General features: G+C 37.8%; 1 protein-coding gene across 1 annotated transcript in view; it reads left to right on the top strand.

Annotated features, from left to right (window-relative positions):
* Ostf1 (osteoclast stimulating factor 1) overlaps positions 1-12,013 on the top strand; it is a 53,142-nt gene extending 41,129 nt beyond the window's left edge. Inside the window, exons 5-10 of the mRNA XM_046459495.2 lie at positions 332-385; positions 2,992-3,099; positions 4,022-4,071; positions 6,192-6,270; positions 9,213-9,311; positions 11,497-12,013. Of these exons, the coding sequence (XP_046315451.1) occupies positions 332-385; positions 2,992-3,099; positions 4,022-4,071; positions 6,192-6,270; positions 9,213-9,311; positions 11,497-11,555 (449 nt within the window). The 3' untranslated portion in view covers positions 11,556-12,013. The remainder of the gene's footprint in view (positions 1-331; positions 386-2,991; positions 3,100-4,021; positions 4,072-6,191; positions 6,271-9,212; positions 9,312-11,496) is intronic.
* The last annotated feature ends 5,953 nt before the right edge of the window (positions 12,014-17,966 follow it).

Below are 17,966 nucleotides of genomic sequence, written 5' to 3'. Positions count from 1 at the left end.
TTTGTGACTCAATTTATTAAATACTTGAGTATACTGGTATTTGAGTCAGGAATCTGTTTGGTTTTAATTTATATTTCCAGTTAATTGCTGTGTTATTGCCTTATTGCTTGGCTTGGTTTCATTTAACACATAATTCAGCTTTTTTTTTTAAAGCAGGCACTATCAATTTGATATATATATATATATATATTTTATCCACATAAAAGTAAGGGAAGCTGTATTGTCTGAGGCTGTGTCGTTCATAAAGCGGGGGGCTGTGGGACATAAGCAGCTTCAGCAAATCACTGGGGCACTCTCAACATTGGGCTTGCACTTTTTATTTTCAATCTAGTGGCTGAGCAGGCAGAGTCCATTGACAATCCACTGCATGAAGCTGCAAAAAGAGGTAGGTATGATTGTTATTGATTGACGGGTGCAGTACAGTAAAATACATGGATTTTAATTACACAGGTGGATGAGTTTTTTCCAAATACATCTATGGAACCCACACCCAGATGAAAATCTAGAACATTTCTACCGTTACAGAGTATTCTCTCACACACCTTTCCAGTTAAATCCTTGCCTCCCTCAGAGGCTGACTTTTATCACCCTAGAAGGGTAAGTATGAGTATAATTAAAATATGTCAGCCAACAAGCGAATTTTTTACCAAAAGCACATCAGATAGAGCACGAATCTCTAGGATATATAAAGAACTCAAGAGTCTTAACGCCAAAAACAAAACAAAACAAAAAACCCTATCAATAAATGGGCCAAGGGACTGAACAGACACTTCTTGGAAGATGATATACAGTCAATCAACAAATATATGAAAAAATGTTCGACATCTCTAGCAATTAGAGAAATGCAAATCAAAACTACTCTACGATTTCATCTTACTCTAGTCAGAATGGCAGCTATCAAGAATACAAACAACAATGAGTGTTGGTGAGGATGTGGGGGAAAAGGCACACTCACACATACATTGCTGGTGGAACTGCAAATTGGTGCAGCCAATATGGAAAGCATATTGAGAATCCTTGGAAAACTGGTAATGGAACCACCATTTGACCCAGCTATCCCACTCCTCAGTCTATACCCAAAAGACTTAAAAACAGCATACTACAGAGACACAGCCACATCAGTGTTTATAGCAGCACAATAACTAAACTGTGGAACCAACCTAGATGCCCTTCAGTAGATGAATGGATAAATAAAATGTGGTATATATACACAAGGAATATTACTCAGCAATAAAAGAGAATAAAATCATGGCATTTTCAGGTAAATGGATGGAGTTGGAGAATATCATGCTAAGTGGAGTTAGCCAATCCCAAAAAACCAAATGCCAAATGTTTTCTCTGATTTAAGGATGCTGATTCATAATGGGGTTGGGGGGCATGGGAGGATTAGACAAACTCTAGATAGGGCAAAAGGGAGGGAAGGATTGGGAGGGGGGTGTGGGGGTAGTAAAGACAGTGGAATGAGATGGACATTATTACCTTAAGTACATGTATGGAGACAGAAATGGTGTGACTCTGAGTACAACCAGAGATATGAAAAATTGTGCTCTATATGTGTAATATGAATTGTAATACATTCTGCTATCATATGTAACAAATTAAGATAAATGTCAGCCAACAAACACTGTTGAGTGTTTTACCTTCCAGTGCTCTGGGGTGGTAATAGGCATGTGGAATGACAGGTCTATGGCCTGTAAGGCTCAGGGTCAAGCAGAGGAGAGAGATGTATGGCTGCTTGTTAAAATACAGTGTGATTTAAGTACAGCAATAGAAATGTGTTTAAACACAATGTAGTGGCCAGAGTGAGTACGTGGAGGGCAGGCATGTGGAAGCGTTCTGGGGGTAGAACATTTTGGAGAATATTGATTGAAAAGGTTTGGAGAGCAAGGAAGTGAGCCACAGGGATTAGTCTGGGGAAGAGCCATGGCCAAACAGTGATGAGCCTTGTCTTGGGCTTTCTCCTGCACATCAGTGATTCTTAGCTCACAGAGTTCTTCCCTGCAAACCCTGGGGACATTTGGCAATATCTGGAGACATTGTACTGTCATGACTAGAGGGATGCTACTGGCTTTTTTTAAGCATAGAGGTTGAGAATGTTGCTAAATCAAAGGCATTACAATGAAGAATTCTCCAGTCCCAAATGGCAATAGCACTGATATTGAAAAACCCTTCTGTAGATCATAGGGTATTTTGGTAAAGCCTCAGTAAGCTCCATTTTGTTTTGTTTTATATCTTTTTGAAATATGAATGTGCAAAAGGAAATTATTGGCTTAGAATTACTAAATTGACATTTTAAAAAATCTTGGTAAATTAGATACTTAGGGCATTAGCCTGAAGATTTTAAAATTAATAGTTATACTTTGGCATATAAGAGTAGTAACCTTGAGTAGGTTATTTAGTGTTTCTTCTCTAGTAAGAACTAAGATGTATTTTAATGTTGGGGGAGGAAGGATACCATAGGATTAAACCCAGGAGTGCTTAACCACTGAGTCATGTCCCCATTCCTTTTTATTTTTTATTTTGAGACAAGGTGCTTGCCGAGTTGTTTAGGGCCTTGCTCAGTGCTGGCTTTGAACTTGAAGTCCTCCAGTCTCAGCCTCCAGAGCAGTGGGTATTATAGGCATGTGCATTACATAATCCCTGGCCTGAAATGCATTTTTAATGTGAATATGAATAATTTTTGTTTGTACTGAGGTATAACTTTTTTCTTCCAAGTTCCAGAACTTTGCAAAGGAAAGAAATACACACACACATACACACACACACACACACACACACACCCATGGTTTTTTTTAAGAGTAGAAATACCTAAGTAGAGCTATTTAGGCAACTCTTTCCATCAACCTACCATTGAAAATTGATGATAATGCTTTCCATTAACAAACTGGAAGTCCAAGTGTGTCATACTAAATGTATTAGTGGATAGGTCTTAATTGGAGACTTGCTGATTAGCCCTTTTCTTGTGTTTTTATAAATGTAAAATTCTTTCAGGCAACTTGAGCTGGTTGAGAGAGTGTTTGGACAACCGAGTGGGTGTTAATGGCTTAGACAAAGCTGGAAGCACCGCCTTATACTGGGCTTGTCATGGTGGCCATAAAGGTAATATGTTTTTGTTTGCTATTAAAATGAATCTCTATGATGTTAAAATGCGTTTCACCTAAGGAAGTCAGATTCACAAAAACAAACAAACAAACAAAAACCCAAAACCAGCATTGGCTATCTTTTGCAAATCCTTTAGAACATCAGTCAAAAGCCTTGTTCCTGGAAGCCCTGTGGAACAGTGGGTGGAATGTGGCCAGTCAGCCCATTTCACAGACCTCTCACTTGAAAAATTGGAAATTTCTTTTTCCTCTCAAAGAAAACTCACCAGAAAACAACAGTAGTATAAAAATAAACCCCTTTCTGATCTTATGGAAGCAAAGGGCAGAACTGTCTCCTCTAGCTTTTTGCATTTTAAATTTAATGCACACTAGTAGATTGAGAAGGGAGACAGTTTTGCTTAAGTGTGTGATTCAATGGCTACTTGGTTACAATCAATGATCATGATGAGTTCTAGATGATGATGGAGTTCTAGATGTATTTCATCCTGGCCAAAAAAAAATCTACCATTTTCTACCTCTCTCTATAACACACAAAAATTAAGCCCCACTCTGGGAAACAAAGAGCCTGATAAATTAAAGAGCATAACCAAAGGAAAATCTGTGATTCCCTCTCTTATTTTAGCTAATAGGCATGTTAGCTATATGAATACTAAGTATCATGGCAAGTGTGAAACTATTCCTATTAATAGCTATCATATGAAAATGCTAAAGCTAAAACTGTTTGAAAAAATGTTTTTTCTTAAAATATTTCTATTTCTTTAGATTATTAAGTTTTTCTTTACATAAATTTTGAGAAATTTATAATAAGAATTTTATTAAAGATTCTGCTAAAGAATACTCTCTTTAAACATTATTATGCTTTGTATTATCAGACTTTTACTTTTCATTCTTAAGAAATATCTCTTCTATTTGAATTTCAGATATAGTGGAAGTGCTATTTACTCAGCCAAATATTGAACTGAACCAACAGGTAAGACTATTCAGTATGAGGAAATCGTTTAACACACCTGCCTTGTTCTTTTTGGCACAGTGCAGCTTATGGGCACATAAAGTATTTTATTCAAAATAGTATAAGCACATAGATTCTTGCTTTTCTTTTTCATTTAATGGTGCTGGGATTTGAAGCCAGGACCTTGAGCATGCTGGGCAAGCCCTTTACCACTGAACCACACCCCTGGTCCTTAGTACACAGTTTTTAAACACTGTTATTACTGTATTAAAATTTAAATTGTACAGAGCCCAAAGTACCTATCCCTCATCTCCTTGTGCATCACTTTCAGCTGTTAGCTCTTTCTTCCTTTATGCACCTTTGTGTTACTGAGGAATAGGCTGGTGGAGCCGTCTGGTCATGTATCATCTTTATGTGTATATTTGCTTCCTATTTGATTAATGAAGGTTGTCAGCTGCCCCAGTTCCCATCTTCCAGTATCTCAGCATCCAACCTTTACTTCTTTGTATAATGTTTACATTAATGTCACTAAGTAATGTCCACTGCTTGTATAACTTTTTGTTTCTGTTTAATTATTGACTTTTATTTAGCTTGTTCTTTCTGTCACTAGGACTGCTGTGCTGTTTTATACGCCCTTGATAGACTGTCTGTATAAGATAATCCATGAACTTTTTTCCCCCCCTCTTGGTCTCACCCTTCTTGTAGCAATTCATCTTCACACTCCAACCTGAGCAATTTCATCTCTGCTACTTTTTGCTGGCTTTCTTGGAATCACGTTCTCCTTTCTGCTGTGTTGTCACTTTTCTGGATCTGTGTCTTCCTTTGTTGGAGATCATCTTCAAGTAGATTACTGAGAAAGAGGAGCTTGGGATTGATTATTAAAAACTGATCACAATTCTAGATTGCAAATAATTTTGAAGATGTGGCTCCATGGTATTCTTGTTCCCAGGGTTGCTTTTGAGAAGTCTGATACCATTTTGATTCTTGTATTAGTGAATTTTCTATTATTATAATGAAATATCCAAGGCAAGCTACTTTATAAAGAAATGAGGTTTATGGGGCTAACAGTTCTGGAGGTTTAAGGGCATGGTGCTGGCATCAGCATGGCTCTGTTGAAGATCTTAAGGAGGATGGCATCAAAGTGGTGGGAGTGTATGTGATAGGAAGAGGTCATGTTTCTAGACGGGAAGGCAGAGAGAGACTGTGGTTCCCATAGTCCCTTTGGAAGTTAGTGTCCTCAGATGACCTAAGTACCTTGTACTAGTCAGCTTTTTGACACTTTAACAGATATCTGCAATAATCAACTTATAGAAAGAAAAGGTACATATTGGCCATCATTTTTGGAAGTTCCAGTCTATGATTGGTATGACCCATTTCTGGCTGGCAGGGGGCTTCTTTGTGGGGTGAAGTGGTGAGGTCCTGGCTTTTTTGCTGCTGAGCAACCCCCAGATGCTACTATAAATGCACTCCTCCCTTTTCTCCATGTGGGGTTGTACTGCTTCACCAGAGGAGTATCCTACAGTCTCCTGCCTGGGTATGTTCACTTAACTGCACACACTGGGGCAGTGGGATAGGTAAAAGTAGCTGAGAAAGGCATCTTACTGTTTAGTTTGTAAATTTGTCACCCAACCATTAGCTTTTGGTTTCTGGTCTTCTTGCTACCTATGTCCATAAGCTTGGAAGTTATCTGGTTAATTTCTCAATAAAGTTATTCCACCATCTTTACTTGGTCTGGCAACATGGGGGTCTTTGGGTTCTGGTTGCTTCTTATTCCTTCAACCAGTACCTGTTTTTACCCCATGCCTCATTCTTACCCCAGTGTCTCCAGGAATCCCTAATTCCAAATTCTTGCCAGGTTTCTGTGAGGGTCAATTCCTTGCTCCCTCCTATGTCCCCCTCTGTGGGCATCTGAGTTTCAGCTTGTGCTCTGCCACATCACTTCTACTCCTCCATCCCATTCCCACTCCCTAAAATGACTCACCTCTCATGGCTGGAGTCTCCTTTCTTCCTCCACTCTTCCCTTTGGAATTTTGTAGTTTCTATAATTTGTTCTCATTTTAGGTTTAATTAGAGAAACTTGATGTCTGCATTCAGTATACCTTCTCATTTTAAAATGCCGCTTTCCCTTTCTCTCATCATAGAACAAGTTGGGAGACACGGCTTTGCATGCTGCTGCCTGGAAGGGTTATGCAGACATTGTCCAGCTGCTTCTGGCAAAAGGTAATGTTCGTGCTGAATTTATCTGGTCTTTGCTTACCCAGAAAAATAGGTCACATAAAATTATACTATTTGAAATAGTAGAAAGAATAATAATCTTCTAAACTGTAATTTTAACCCCTCTTCTGTGTATACCACAGAGCTGGTATGATGAGATGAAATTATTGGGGTTATTTATGTTGCTTTAATTCTAAATTGAAACCTTTACTTATAAATTTAAAGCTTTAAAATTATGGATATTATCTTTGGGAAGAACTTACTGTGCATATCTGAAGGATTATAGGGCCTTAGAAGAAAGAGGTGTGTTCACATATATATAGGGGAGATCTTGTTTGAGAAATCTGCACGGGCAAAGTTTCTGATCTCATAGGAAAGTCTTGATAGATAAGAAAGAATGTTGGGACTGCTGTGCCTTGCTTTGAGCTGAGTAGTTGTTAGATGTACAAGAATGAGAGATGCCTTGTTTTTATACAATCTATGTGCTTATAGTATATATAGCTGGCCTTGGACATGGCTACTAATGCTGCCTGTGCACCTCTCCTGAAAAAGGAGCAGGGAACAGGTATTTGTTTTAAATCCTTCTTTCTCCTCTGGTGCCTCCATGACTATCAGAGGAAACATGTAAATTATGGACTGATCATCCATTCATCCATTTGTTCCATACATTATTAATTAACCCTTATAGAGGGCCAGACATAATACCCCATAACACAACTTGATTCAGAGGCTATAATGTAGATGAGGGCCCAGGCCATAAGTGATATGTAATCATCATTGGGGATCCTTGTCAATGTTGTGAAATATATAGGAGGAAATTCTTTGTATTTTAAGTATGTTGATGATATAAGTTCTAGGTCTAAAAGGGCAGAGTGTTAGTCAGTTTTTGATGCTGTTACCAAAATACCTGACAAGAACGACTTAGAAAAGGAAAATTTATTTTGGCTCATAGTTTCAGAGGTTTAGTTTATGGTGGGCCAACTTCATTCCTTTGGGTCCAAGGAGAGGAAGAACATCATGATAGAAGGGTCTGGTGGAAGAATGCTGCTCTATTCATGGTGACCAGGAGGCAGAGGTAGGGGGAAGGGACTGCAGAGAAGATGAACCTTTCCATGGCACACCCCTAGGGACCCACCTCTTCTAGTCATGCTTACACCCGCCTACAGTTACCTACCCAGCCTATTCAAACTAGATAGACTGATTAAGTTACAGCTCTCACATTCTAATCATTTCGGCTCTGAATATCCCTGCATCAACACAGGAGCTTTTGAGGAGTTCATATCCAAACCATGATAGTCAAACAGCATTAGGACCACTATTGTGCTCCTGGGAAGGTTGTGCCAAGAGCAGCCACTAGCCTGTGTGCACCTGAGCCCTTGGAAAGAAGCTGCCTGAATTGAGTTGTACTATAAGTATAAAATGCACACCCCATTTTTTTTTAGGATTTAGTGAAAAAAGTACAATACCACAATGATTTTTATATTGGATTACATGTTGCAATGATCTTTTAGATATTTAATAGGTTAAGTAAAACATTATTAAAAGTAATTTCACTTTTTGCAAATGTGTTTACTATAAAATTTAAAATTGACTGTATGAATCACCTTGTATTTATATTAGTGCTGCTCCAAGGGAACTCAGGAAATAAATGTGTTTCTTCTCTAGCATCCTTGTTTCTGAATATTTCCTGTCCTGATAAACATGAGTATGAGTTCTACAATATAATCTAATTTATTTGTCATAGAACTGTTAGCCCTCAGGAATTTTGACTTGACAGAATGAGGATTTCCATGTAACCTGAGGGATAGATGCAGATCTGGTCAGAAGAATGAGATTTTTGCAAATTGGTAAAAATACTGTGGCAGAAAAGGTGAATTGAGAGAACCTTCTTGGAAGGTCACCTGGCAATAGCTAACAGAATTAAAAATGTGCCTATCTTTATATTTCAGCACCCCATCTAGGAAACTGTCCTTTAAGTATTTGTGTGAACAAATGTGTTGCTTAAGGATGTTCATAGTATCTGTGATAAGCAGAGTTAGGAACAGCTTAGGTACCTATCATTAAAGCAAAGATTAAATAAATTTTGGATCATCCATAAAATGAATATTTATAAATACTTAAATAGATTTCAGTTATATGCATGCTGCCAGAAAAGAGCACCATTTGTATATTGTTAAAAGTATGACATTGCAAACCAACATATGTAGCATGATTTTGTATACATGTTCACATATGTCTGTGGATGCATGGATACACATAAGGGAGACAAGAACTCAGGCTCACTTGTAAGAATGATTACCTCTGGAGAGGGTAAAAGACTGGACAGAATCCAGGAATACAATGCAAATGTATTCATGGATTCTGATGTAATTTTTAGCACAAAGTCAGAGTGTATAGAAAAGGGCTTACTGTAACAGTGAATTGGGGAACAATGAGTTGCCGCTGGTTTTTTTTTTGTGTGTGTGTGTATGTGTGTGTGTGTTGCCATTCTGCTAATTTACATGAGCATGTATGTACAGATATGAAAATATTAATCCCTTCAAGATTAACCCAGAGGTATTTTTTAAAAGACCTTCTTGAGCAGAACAAGAGGGAAGGGGTGTGTTGAATTTAAACTCCCCAGAATCCTGCAGAGGCACACATAACCACTGGGGTTTGGTGGTGATTTAGGATTTACTGAGGGGAAGGTAAACTCACAGAAAGGTCCATAAGTACTCCCATAGAGACTGGAAGGGAAAGGCTGTGTTTCAGTGGAGCATAGGCATCACAGGTGTAGCAGCTGGCCCCTGGTTAAAGATGCCACACACACTACTTTGAGGAGTTTAATTTTGGTCCAGTACTGTTCTCTAGTTAGTTTTGCCAAATGTGGTTAGCCTTGGTGGAAAGAGGATTAACTACTACTGTATAGTCTTTAAAGACACCTAACTTCCTTTTCTTGTTTTGGGAAGGTGCTAGAACAGACTTACGAAACAATGAGAAGAAGCTGGCCTTGGACATGGCTACTAATGCTGCCTGTGCATCTCTCCTGAAAAAGAAGCAGGGAACAGGTATTTGTTTTAAATCCTTCTTTCTCCTCTGGTGCCTCCATGACTAAGATTTACCAGCTCACGATTGGGAAAAAGATTTTTTTCTTGATAATCAACTTTTTTTTTTTTTTAAAGAGAGAGATAGAGACTTTTTAATATTTATTTTTCACTTTTCGATGGACACAACATCTTTATTTTATTTTTATGTGGTGCTGAGGATCAAACCCAGCGCCCCGCGCATGCCAGGCGAGCGCGCTACCACTTGAGCCACATCCCCAGCCCTTGATAAACTCTTTAGATAGTCCTGAAGTTTGAATATATATATATATATATATATATATATATATATATATATATATATATATATATCTCCTTGCTCTAAATCAGAACCTCCAAAATAGAATACTTTTCAGAAAATAAATTTGAAGAAAGATACAGATCTTTCACTATTGTGTATGTTTATGTGTGTGTTTTTTTGTTTTGTTTTGTTTTGTTTGTGTGTGTATTTATTCCTTACAATCAATTTCTCATCATCTTGCTTTCCACAATAGTCCTTTCCAGAGAACCGTGGTCTGAATTCCCTCACTTCATATATGTCATGAGTGTTTATGGCTAAATATTACTCAAATTAAGTATTCAATAGATCGCTGATTATGTTTTGTTTCTAGCCTATATGAGGGTATCAATAAACTGTAGTTGAAATTTTTCTAGACTTTGCTAGACATTTTGGAAGTTATTCATAATACATACGGAAGAATAAATTTGAAAAAAAATAAAGGAAAGCGTGTGTGGTTGTTTTGAAAGAAAGGTGTTAAGACACACTTGAGTCATTCGTGGTCACTATTCAGATCAGCTGCTTATTTGACCTCTCAGTATGTAGTCTAAAGAACATGGCCCCCTGGATTTGTTCTTGTACATCCTGGGAGGATGTGCCTTGACCTGACCACCTGTCCACCTCCTTTTATCCCCCTCCAGTGTGTCATTAGCCATCTGGCTCATGCAAGCCTAGAGAGGAAAAAGAGAAGAATACAGGGAACATTAAACCCCTTTCTTATTACATCTCAAGTCTTACTCTGTTGTCTGATGTTTGACACTTTCATACCATTAAAGTATAAACTAACAGTTGACACTTTTTTCACCATTTTCTAGAACGAAAATTATATGATAGAAGACTCACTTTTTGCAAGTCTTTTGCATCGCTGCTCATTATTTCAGACCTTTTTGGTATTACTTTAGAGCCCAAAGTTTAACTAATCTGTGTTGGTAGAGAGTCAGCAAAAAGACTTTTGAGAAAAGAAATTTCCACTATAAAGGCAAAGGACATTTGTTTCCCTTTAGCTGGATGACATTATTGCTTCTATAGTTCTTGACCTGTGCAGTGGGATATTTGTCAATTTTCTGGTTTTATTAGTGTAATCAAATTCTCATTATTGTTTGAACTCTGGGAAAACTTTTTTTCTCCCTCAGGTATCCCTCCGTGTCCTCCATTAATTGAGTTCCAGCAATGTGCCTGTATTTGTATTCCATTTTGTTCCCTCCAAAATGATAGGGTAATCTACTGCTACAAGGATTTGAGTAGATGGTTGAATAGGTGACAGTTACAAATCAGTTGTCTTTCTTCTGAGTTCTGCTTAAGTTGATATAACATTTGGTGGTGTCCAGCTCTTTTTATTTTAAAATGTTCTTGTTTCATTTCCATTTTTTTTTTCTGAGTATACTTTATTTTCAGTATTTTCTAAAATGAATCTGAAGCTTCCCTATTTTTGTTCTCTTTCCTTCCTCTTGTGAGTTATCTTTCTACCCAGTGACCTTGCCTTTGGGTAAAGGCAAGGATTGTGGTGTGCCTGAAGCCACATGTGCACTTGTCACTGGGAGAGAGGAGGTTGGGAGCACTGCTGTCAGAGTGGAGTGGCTGTTGGTGTGTTCCATGTTGGTCACGGTGCATGTAGCTTTGTTAGAAACAGACCACTCAGTGCTGTGTACTTTACTCTGCACATCTAAGGAACATGTGGACCACTGTATTTGTGTGCTTCTGTAATAGCAGATACTTAATAGATTAAACAGTAGGAAAAAAATCTCATGAAACATACAAACCCAGGATCATAGGGAAGAATACAGTTTGTTGAGCTGATAGAAGCTTTGACAGGAAAAAAGAAAATCTGAGCAATTAGTAATTTGTTTTGCTTTTCCCGCCCATTTCTTTTAGATGCACTTCGAACATTAAGCAACGCTGAGGACTATCTTGATGATGAAGACTCAGATTAATCCCCTTCGGGAGCTTTGAGATATAAAACTTTTTTTCCTTTTGCCATTCCAAAACCTTATTGTTGCCAGAAGAGTATTGGTAACTGTAAGAAAAAAGAAAAAAAAAAGTATATGTGAACGTTGCGGTGTTGCACTGTGATTGAGTAGAATGTGGAAATGAATAGTTTTCACCTTCATTTGCCAATGAGTAACCGGATACCTTGCTGTATAAAATACATTTATGTTCACCAGTATAGAACAAGAAGAGATTATTTCTATTTATCAAGCTAAAGGAATTTAAGGATTTTTTTTTAAATCTGGATTTTTTTTGGGGGGGCGGGGGTTCTTTACCTCAAGGATTGAGATATTTTGAATAGATTTTTTTTCAAGGGGGGGATGCTTATTATAATAATATACCAAAATACTTAATAGGAAATTGTCAGCTATTCTGACAAAAATAAACATTTTAAGTTACTTTATTCCTTTTGTCTGTTTTTTTCATGCTATCACCATTGCTGATAAATAAAGATTTTTATATTCAGGTAAGAAGAGGTTAAATTTATGTTTGTATTTATAAACGCAAGAGACTCATGATAGCCACATTTTTATTTAGCTTTCTGTATTTGCTATGATCAGTCAAAGAAAATTATCATTAAGAAGATGCATACTTAATAACATAATTCTAATAATTATGAGACGTTCAGTTTTATAGCCAAAATTATAATGAAAGCAAAGAAACCTAGTAACTTGTTACGGTTGGCTCAAGGTTTGAAAGTTTAAAAATATTGATTTCCTCATAAATGATGCCATAGTTTTTCAGACGGAGTAGACAGGAGCCATGACATTTTTTTGCGTGCATTCTCTTTGGTAACATTGTTTCCTCCTGGTGTGGGTCTAGCTCATAATGGTTCAGATTCTTTTGCTGAATCTTCCCTTTACATTGCAGAGAGCAACTGCATCCGAGGACCTGATTTTGTATCACTGCAGTGATGATGTTAAAAATGACCTGGCCACTGGAATATGCCTATTCCTGGCCCTCCATCCAGAAGTATATTTGCAAGATGACTTCCATGCTAATTTGAAAAAAGAAAAACAGTTTAGTGAAGAGAAGGAAATGTTTGAAGAAGGAAGTGGGTAGCTCAGGAAGTGAGCAGCTACGTCCACAGGCTTTTCTTCTGTCTGTTGACTGGCTTTTCTCTCTGTGGGTTCTTTGAGAGGGGATACCCAGAGAATCTGGTTCAAGGTCTTTCAAATACCCTGACTGAATTTAAAATATATATATATGGTCAGTGAAATATATTTAAAATATAAATTTAAATGAATTTAAAATATATATATATATGGTCAACTAATATATATATATATATATATATATTTTAGTTGTAGTTAGACACAATATATTTATTTCATTTATTTTATGTGGTGCCGAGGATTGAACCCAGGGCCTCGCATGTACTAGGCAAGCACTCTACCCCTGAGCCACAATCCTGGCCCACCTGACTGAATTTTAGTAGAAAGGAATCTGTACAAGTGGTGACAGCAAAGGATGAACACAAACTCTGAACTAATGAAAGAGGACATTTTATTCTCAAAACAAATACATTCCTATATTTCATTTAATCATTTGCATTTCTTCATAAACAAACTGGAAGATACAAAATCCTTGAAATTATATCTTTCCCATAGAACATGTAAGGATTTTTCTTTAAAATGAGGCTTATGCCTTAATTAGAAGCTTTTGGAGAGCCTTGTAATTTTTTTTTTTGTTGTTGTTCTTTTATACTTTGAGACTGAGGATAGAGAACAACTGAACACTTAATTTTTTTAATAGGCAGAGACAGTAAAGTTGTGTGTCTATAGAAAAATTTTAAGAAAATACTCTATGCTTTTGATATCATTGCTTTTAACATAATTGAACCTTTGAGAATCCCTGAAGGTTGGCCAACTATAACTTTTTGAGGGTTAGGAGGAAGAGTTAGGTATATGCAGGATTTTTTGTGAAACAAGATAGCTTATTTAATTGCAGTCAAAACTCTATGGGAAATTTATTTTTGCTTCTTGTTTGTTCAATCTGACCGATCTGAGCTTTTTCAGAGAACATTTAATGCTAAACTCAGCAACAAAAAATCAGTTCTAGGAACTTGCCACTGCTCTGACTGCACAGAAGATAGCTTTGGTTATAGTCTTTGGTTATAGTATAGGCGTTGGAGGTTTTGCTGTAACCTGAACTTTCTGACCATCACTGTGGTCTGAACTCCTTCCCAGCCACTGCATCCTTTGAGTGGAAAGTAACTTCTGGCCTCTTAGGCAGCAAGACAATGGTCCAGCTGCAGGTCCAGAAGCTTCAGGCAAAGGAAAGTTTCTGTTAGGATTCGCATGTTAGTTTCCTTTTTGGGGAAGGTCTGTTGCACACATTTTGTTGTTGAACTCACGTGTGTTAACGTTCAGCTTCTGTATATCTTCAGTGAGTCCCAGTGGGCTTCCTTTTTTTCAGTAGATTAGCCGTGTGAACATAACCCAAAAGGAAATGTTAAGCAAAGCAAGTGACCCTATTTTTTAATCTTAAAAATTAATTTGAAAATAATCCTGAAAATGAAATTTTATATAATTTAAAAATTATATAGGAGAACTTGTAGTTTTTTCATATAAGATTTCTTTTATCAATGTTCTTTATTATGTGGAATTTATGACTTACTGGTTTCTTTCTTATTGGGAGCACTCTGTTTCTCATCTTTGTAAATGATGATTAACTTTCTGTTGGGCCATAGAACATAACATTTACCTCTGATCGTCTACATTTCCCTGTTGACTTTGATTTTGTTTTTCCTCCTGATTTTTATATTGTAAATATATACATAGCAGTAATATATAGAGTAGGAATAAATTATACAGACATACTTTGAAGTATCTGATAATGAAAAGGTGAGGTTTTGGTGGTGGAAGTAACATAAAAGATTGTGCGATCCCTGTTTTAACTGCAAATACAGCTTGGGTGAACGATTTTCTTAAGGGAAGGAAAAATTGCAAACCACAAATTTATGGTTCCGTCTCCTTATTGCTTAATAACATGGCTTTACATCTACCCCTCCCTTAAAATGATATAAAATTAAATAAAACTATCACTTATTAAATGCCTACCCTGCCAGTTCCTGTGCAAGGCACTTTCACAGACATGATGTCATTTGATCTTTACAGCCACCCAGGTGATGAACATGAGTGCCCGGTCTTTCGCTAGGGAAGCTGAAGTTTGAAGAAGTTAAGGAGCTGGCTCAGGGTTACTCTGCGTGAAGTCACATGCAGGTCTGTGGACACTGAGCACAGGCTGCTCACTGCAGCCGTCAGAGGTTTTGTCATTCACATTCTGCCAGAATATATGCAGAAACAGGGCAGCTACTTTTCCAGCTCAATCCTGATATAGGCATTTGATAAATTTAGCACATATGCTGCTCATCAGTTAATTGTGCTATTTAAACCAAACCTAGTAGTTTTTAAAAAACATCTATGTGGAGTTTTTTTGTTTGTTTGTTTTGTTTTTTGTTTTTCCCCCAGAAAAATTATGGCAAAACTTTTTGGCTCCCTGTAATCCTAGAGAAATATGATCTAATAAAGCAGATTTTACCATTAAGTTTCCAGAATTTCCTATTCTTTGCTTCTGTGTTGAAGCAGGAAAGCTTAGAATGACAGCTGTTTACCTTCTTGGAATTCACATGGCTAAGTTCAACAGTTCTCTCTGACAGTCTGAGAGCTCCTCTTGTATTTCTATGTAGACATGAAAATAAATGCATCCCTGGGAAGGGTCAGAGAATGTTGTCTTACTCAAGTATGGTTGCTGGTTGTGGACACACAAGAAACCTCACATTTTCCAGGCAGTTCTGCTGTTGTCCTTTACCACTGGAAACTTTCCCAGGAGGCTCAGCTTCCTGCCTAAGCTTGCACTGTCTGTAGACTGGGAGCTGGAATGAGGCCTGTTTCCTAGCAGTGGCTGGACAAGAAAACTGGGCCAATCTAAATGAATACATCAGGCTGAGAGGAAGCAGGAAGGAAAGCAGAAGAGATGGGAGGAAAGTGACCTATCAGCAAAAGAAAAGTGGTTAGTTATCTTTGGTAAATATTCTTACTTCTGATAGAAAGCATTAGAATGTGTCAGGAGGTGGTTAAGAATATGGGCTGTGAGTTGGGCACAGTGGTGTATGCCTATAATTCCAGCAGCTTGGAGGAGGCTGAGAGAGGAGGATCTCGAGTTCAAAGCCAGCCACAGCAACTTAGTGAGGTCCTTACTAAGCAACTTAGCAAGACCCGATTTCTAATAAAATATTTTAAAAAGGGGCTGGGGATGTGGCTCAGTTATTAAGTGTTCCTGGGTTAAATCCCCAGTGCAAAAACAACAATAAAACATGGGCTTTGGGGTCAAACTCTGGATTCAGGTCTGGCTCTGCTGCTGATTGCTGAGCAACCTTGGACACTCAGATTCCTTAACTGAAAATGAGGAAGCAGCAGCACCTACTACCTAGAGTTTTAAAGATTAAATAAGAAGATACATGTAAATGATCTTGAATAGTGCCTGGAAGAGTAATTATTTAATAATTGTCCTAATCATGAACCTGAATAAGGAAATTTTCATTAAAAACAAATAATTGTGTTTGTGTATAATTGTGTCAGTGAAGATTTTTCAAAGGCACTACCATTATTGTGAAGAGCAGAGTTTCCTAAATATTCTTTTAAATGAGTAGAAGAAAATGATGTTTACTTCCAATCATCCAGGTGTGTTTGCGTACAATAGAGGTATTTAATGTAAATTTCCTTTTGCCAGTTACAGGAAAGAGTTACATAATTAGAAAAGACCTGGTTATTATGTTATTAAAATAATTCAAAGGCAAAAGTGAGGGGAATGTCTCTGCCTCTGTTTCAAGTTTTCTATTGTCACTCTGAAGGGGTCTTCAATGATCATGGGTCCGGTATTTGATACATACTGGTTTCAAAAGGGAATTGGGTATTATCATTTTGCTCCTACATTATCTCAAAATTAAAACAATCCAATTACTCAAAGAGATAAGCATTGCAATTTCATGTTTTCCTATAAGCTCTAAGAATTTAGTCTCATGGTATCAGTGGGATAAAGACAGGGACTATCAGAAATTAAGTAAACACAATCCTCACTAATTTTGAGCAAGAAATAAAAGAACATAAACTAAATTGAGTACATCATTCCCCATTGCAGGACTCCTGAGGCCTCAAGAAAATGCCTTCTTATATCAGGAGTGAGCCTGAGATGTAGAAGTGAGGCCTCCTGGGATGCAGGTTGACTTGAAGAATCAGCCAAATGTAGTCATTAATGGAAACTAGAAATAGCTTCAGAGAAATCAATAGTCCTCCCAGGTTATCAGGTAGAGAGGATGTGTCACTGTGACACCAGGGTGTAGGGAAACCCTGGCCTGCAGCCATCACCTGTCATTTCTGAACCACTTTCTTTTCTTGATATGCCTGGATGAGGATCAGGTAGTGGCTCCTCCTCTGTGAAGGCAAGGTGTCACTGCGTTCACTTTTTAGAGGATCACCATCAGAGACCTGCTTTTTAAGATCCTCAGATTATAGCATATCCCATTTTGCTATGTGATAGACCTTGGGCATCATGTGCAGGACACCTGACAAATCCCTGTGCTTAATGTTGGAACAAGGGTTCAGACATTGGGTTTTATTAGGTAGTGGTTAGTAAGGAGCACTGAAATGTGAACCAATAATGGCAGGACCACAGGGTTTCTTTGAGTTGCTGCAGAACTTGCAGAACAACAACAGGTGTACTAACTGAAAATAAACAGGTAGAAACAAAGGGAGCCAATTAAGAAATATGTCATGAAAGAAAGATGAACTGGGCTAACTCCTGGCAGGGTCTGCTAAGGTCATGGTAAAGTTAGGATTTATGGCCATAGGTTTCTCAGTGTGTATCAGAAGGGAAATTTCACTAATAGTGCCTGGTCATCAACCCCTGCACCCACATTAACATGGAATTGACTTGTAGAGGAAGCCCCCCCTGAACAGGATGGCTAGCATGACAGTTGCAGAGAGGACCATCTGGGGTCAGAAACTCCCTGCCCCCATGTGAAGGAGGAGATAAACATCTGATGGGGGAAGACTAGAAAGTAGAGCCCAGTTCTCCTGGCAAACATCCAACAAACAGCAATCCATTTGGAAGCAACATTGTTTCCTTTGTTGTTTTCTGCTAGGAGATGACCCACTCTCTGGGATGGAGAGTGCTTTTTGCTTGAGCCTCACTTTCACTGATAATAAAAGTTCTCTTGATTGACTTTTGGTGTCTGACTTTAAATTTTCTTTTCATTGGGATAAGAACCAAGGTTTGGAGCTTGAGCTTCCCCCTCTTTGGAGACAGTCTTAGGTTGAAAGGGACTTGGGAATCTTCTAGTTACAGCCCAGCTG

Source organism: Marmota monax, unplaced genomic scaffold (assembly GCF_021218885.2).
Source record: "Marmota monax isolate L192 unplaced genomic scaffold, Marmota_monax_Labrador192_F-V1.1 WCK01_AAM20220418_F8-fsc00059, whole genome shotgun sequence".
NCBI classification, from domain to species: domain Eukaryota; kingdom Metazoa; phylum Chordata; class Mammalia; order Rodentia; family Sciuridae; genus Marmota; species Marmota monax.
Note: the sequence above shows the minus strand (reverse complement) of the source record. Positions and strands in the feature narration are given on the sequence as shown.